The following is a 4,546-nucleotide window of genomic DNA, read 5'->3' on the forward strand; positions in this document are numbered from 1 at the left end:
GTGTTCTGTTGTCGGTGTTTCATTGTCTGAATATGGCACTTAACACATGCTGTGTGGTATCGGGGAATTTTAACAAGTACAAGTACGAGTACGAGTACAGGAGCTCAGTATCGGGCCCGATAACGATACCAGTTTCGGTATCGGTGCATCCCTAATATTTTGTGTAGGTATATGTATACTATATATACAAAGTATAGGGCAGGGGTAGGCAAGTTCGGTCCTAGAGAGCTGCAGTCCTGCAGAGGTCAGCTCCAACCCTAATCAGACACACCTGAACGAGCTAATCAATGTCTTCAGGATTACTAAGGCTATAGGCAGGTGAGTTTTTTTTTCAGGGTTGGAGCTGAAGGCTATAGGCAGGTGAGTTTTTTTTTTCAGGGTTGGAGCTGAACTCTGCAGGACTGCGGCTCTCTAGGACCGAACTTGCCTACCCCTGGTATAGGGGAATGAACATTTGTATGCAATAAAGAGTGACTCACTCATGTTATGCCGTTAATATAAGGGAGCCATTCTTTATTGCATACAAAGGCTAAATGTATATACATATCTTTTATGCAACATTTTTACTTTATTTGGATGGATATTTAAATGGATGCAAACTAAGCACAGCATTGAGTCTTAAATGACTATGAACGAAAGTAGAAAGAATTATAGTGCAGTAATAAGAGGAATAGGCAGCTCAACTGTTTTATTCCTTTCCCATTTCTGCATGACCTCCTTAAATACCACATTACCTATAGACTACTGGGGGAGTTATACCAGAGTTGCGATCGGATTTTTACAGCATTTATCTGTATTTAAAGCGCTAGTGCCTGTACAGGCCCCTGAGCCAAATACCTACTGTATCCTCACACCTCAGTTTTCTCTCTCTCATATTCCTTTATCTTTCTCTCATTCTTTTTTTTCTCTCTCTCCAATCCATAGTTCTCAAATTCAAATAGCTTTATTGGCATAACAAAAAGACAGACACACACGCAGTGACAGTGCTGCACTGGAAACGCTAATGGCCACATTAAATGAGACTATTATAGGATGGTGATAAAGTAATATCACTGGAGGAGTCCATTCAGCATGATGATTGTTGCCACATTAACGATGATGGTGATAATGATGGTGATGATGATGAGGAAGCATTGTTTTGCCTTTTAAATAGCTTGCCATCCACATTTACTGCACCAAGGAGGTCTATAATACTTGCAGACAGCTCTCTGTTAGCATTCCCATTCCTCCCAATGGCAGTTGCGTGGTTTGAAATCTGCCATCGTTGCCAATTTCTTTTGAGCCAATCACCTCAGCTCTGGAGCCACAGGAAATGATGTCATGACAATGCTGAATCCATCTGTACAGCAGCCATATTGAGTGTTATGATTTCTCATTAAATTTTCTATCTGTTTCTCCTCCTACCTTTTATAATGTCCCTGGTCTGCACATATTTGTGTCCTTCAGTGCTGTTATATATGACATTCCTGTCATCTCAGTAGTTGAGATTTAATGCCTCTTTCTCCATTAGTTTTAAAGTTCACTGCTTATGCTTGACCTTTTGCCCTCCATCTTGTCCGGACTTCAAATCTAAACCCACGTTAAATCCATTCACATCACATAAATCTCTCTCTCCTCTGTTTTAGCTAACCATTAAAATGCGCTCTTGGCTAAATGCTAACACCATGTGAAACGAACATCAAAGTTTTAAAGCATCAATCAGCTCTCTCAGGCGATTAGAGGCTTTAAAATACAAAAGATGTATTCACGACGAAATGTGTCTGTTCTTAATTAGACTTCATATCCGCACAGATGATTTCATTCAGGATGTGAGAGCTAAAACATCTATTTTTAGTTTGTTAGTCACAACTGACTGATAGAGGCTCTTTGTGTGGGTGTTTCAAGATGTTTTCCTTTGCATCGCTGCCTCCCTGTCTCTATCTTATTGTGTTTATGATCCTCATAATGCCCTGAACGAGTCGTCTGAGCTGTCATTTGCCCGCAGTATTGCTTTTTTCCAAGGTTTAGACGTAGAACACTACAGGAGGCACTATAACTGCTGAGTCATTGAATTTTTAAGCTACATATAAACATCGAAAACCATTAATGTTTGATGGGAAATGTTATAGAATTTTTCACTGCTTTCTGTCTCAAATGCAGTCTAGCCTTGCCATTAAAGATCTGGGCTAGAAACTAAAAGGTTGTAAGTTCAAACCTCCTGGAAATCCTTCAGTTATTATCACCAGTTTGAGCAAGATGCTTAGGATAGGATAGTTTGCCTAAAAACGAGTAGATGCAAACCTGTATGACTGCGGAACACAAAAGAAGATCTTTTGAAGAAAGTTGCAGCTGCTTTTGGACTTCATGTGTGGTCACGTTAACAAACTTCACAGGCAAATAAAGCTTCATTGTCTATTGTTAATAGTGTAGTGATGTATGAATCATTGCTCACATAGCAGTCACTTTCAAACCAAGCAGTTTTCTGTTGGTCAACATGGCAAATTTACATTACCAACTTGAACACAAGCGAAATCTGCTTGGAGAACTTTTTCGCTCTCACACAAAGCTCCTGATCACACAAATTCCTGTTGAAATGACTTGATTTCATGAAATGTTGTTGAGCAATGGTAAATATGACCACACCTTTACAATGTAAAATAGTGGGGTCCAAACTAACCATTGACTTTCATTGTATAGACACAAAAACACTGAGACAATCTTAAAAATATCTTCTGTTGTGTTCTGCGGAGGAAAATAGGTTTGGAATGACATCAGGGTTCATAAATGATGACAGAATTTTCATCTTCATGTGAACTATCCCTTTAATCTAGGTTGCAGCATTCAACATGGTACAAATCCATGTGGTTGATATGTGCATGCAAAGGGTAGGAACTCGTAAATTAACCTTTAGTCACTAACCCTTACCCTTTTTGTTGTTCTTGACAGGATCTGCAATCATCTGTGTGACCTCTTTAACTGACCCCATGAGGACGGCTGAGGGAGATGGAACGTAACAGACTTTTCTTCTTTACTTACTGTGGCATTACCACGATAACCCACCAGGGCTGAGCACAACCTCTGCCCTTCGTCCACCCCAACCCTTCCTCAGTCCCCCCATTCCTGTCCTCCCTCTTGCTCCCTGAAAGGACAAAACAAACCAGCAGGATCACTTTTTCTTATTTTGTTATAATAGTTTTACTTTCCTTTGTCCTGCACCCATGAAAAAGCAAAGCATAGGTCAATAAACCAGCGAAGTGAAGAAGGAGAAAACAAGACAGTCATGTATCTGCCCCATGCCTGTAAACGTGATTTGGGCCATGCCCGCAATTCGGAGGCCACCCACGCAAGTACTCTCCTCTGGTTGGCACTGTGGATCACCTTGGCATCATGTCAACGCATTGATCCCGGCACCAAATATCCCACCGTCACCACAAACTACGGCAAGTTGCGCGGGATTAAAAAAGATCTTAACAATGAGATTTTGGGTCCCGTGGAACAGTACCTTGGTGTCCCCTATGCCACGGCGCCGATCGGAGACCGTCGTTTTCAGCCACCAGAAGCTCCTGGGTCCTGGCAGGAAGTGCGGAACGCTACACAATTCGCCTCTGTTTGCCCGCAGAATGTGCATGGTGTTTTGCCCGAGATCATGCTGCCTGTGTGGTTTACCGACAACTTAGATGTGGCCGCCACCTACATTCAGAATCAGAGTGAAGACTGTCTCTACCTCAACATCTATGTGCCCACAGAGGATGGTGAGTGTCTGACACACCACAGCAAAGCATTATGGTTATATCTAATAGGGGAGTAGCGTGCAACAGTGCCCATCCACTTTTTCAGCAGCCTTGGTTCAGGAAGTATTTTCTCATAGGGATTTTGAAGAAGTTTAAGAGTTATAAGCCATGAACCAAAACAACCACCCACGAGGTAAATCACAACATTACAAACTTTGATGTAAAGCAAAAAGTATTTGAAAATCAGACAAAAAGACAAATCTTTAATAAGGGAAGAAACTATAGTCCCAATAGGCATTGTGAAAGAAATTATCAAAGAATAAAAAATGATTAATAAGTCTAAAACTATTGATGTTGATTATTGATATAGAAACAATATATTTTTATCTTTGTTGCAAAATATGCACTACAAACAAATATTACGAATATATACAAATAGGGAGACTCACCCTACAACATTCGCAGTGCCTCATGGGAGTGGGCAGGTGCTAATGAGTTCTTTTGGTGAAATCTGCTTGTTTAGATTCTCTGATTGGTGGGGATTGTTTTGCAGAATCAGGTAATTAATTCAGTTAGAAACCTCATAGATCACAGTAGGTCTGTCTTTAAAGGTTTATAAGTTATCGTTAAAAATCAAATCCCCATGGAGAAAATGAATGGTGATTTTACTTCTGAAACCCAACTGCTGCACTCTATAGAGCAGGGGTCTCCAACCTTTTTTACACCACGGACCGGTTACGTTTGGAAAATATTCTCGCGGAAGGAGGGTGGGGGTTGGATGGGGGGGTATATAGCCTAATAAATAAATAAATATATATATATATATATATATATAT

The 4,546-nt window shown here is 40.6% G+C and overlaps 1 protein-coding gene across 4 annotated transcripts in view; it reads left to right on the forward strand.

Annotated features, from left to right (window-relative positions):
- LOC107659731 (neuroligin-2-like) overlaps positions 1 to 4,546 on the forward strand; it is a 188,474-nt gene that overhangs the window by 70,294 nt on the left and 113,634 nt on the right. For all 4 annotated transcript variants that reach the window (XM_016448758.1, XM_016448759.1, XM_016448757.1 and 1 more), the window contains one exon: positions 2,926 to 3,731. In XM_016448758.1, coding sequence (XP_016304244.1) covers positions 3,260 to 3,731 — 472 coding nt within the window. In that variant the 5' untranslated portion in view covers positions 2,926 to 3,259. The remainder of the gene's footprint in view (positions 1 to 2,925; positions 3,732 to 4,546) is intronic.

This window comes from Sinocyclocheilus anshuiensis, unplaced genomic scaffold (genome assembly GCF_001515605.1).
Source record: "Sinocyclocheilus anshuiensis isolate Anshui unplaced genomic scaffold, SAMN03320099.WGS_v1.1 scaffold960, whole genome shotgun sequence".
In the NCBI taxonomy this organism is placed as follows: domain Eukaryota; kingdom Metazoa; phylum Chordata; class Actinopteri; order Cypriniformes; family Cyprinidae; genus Sinocyclocheilus; species Sinocyclocheilus anshuiensis.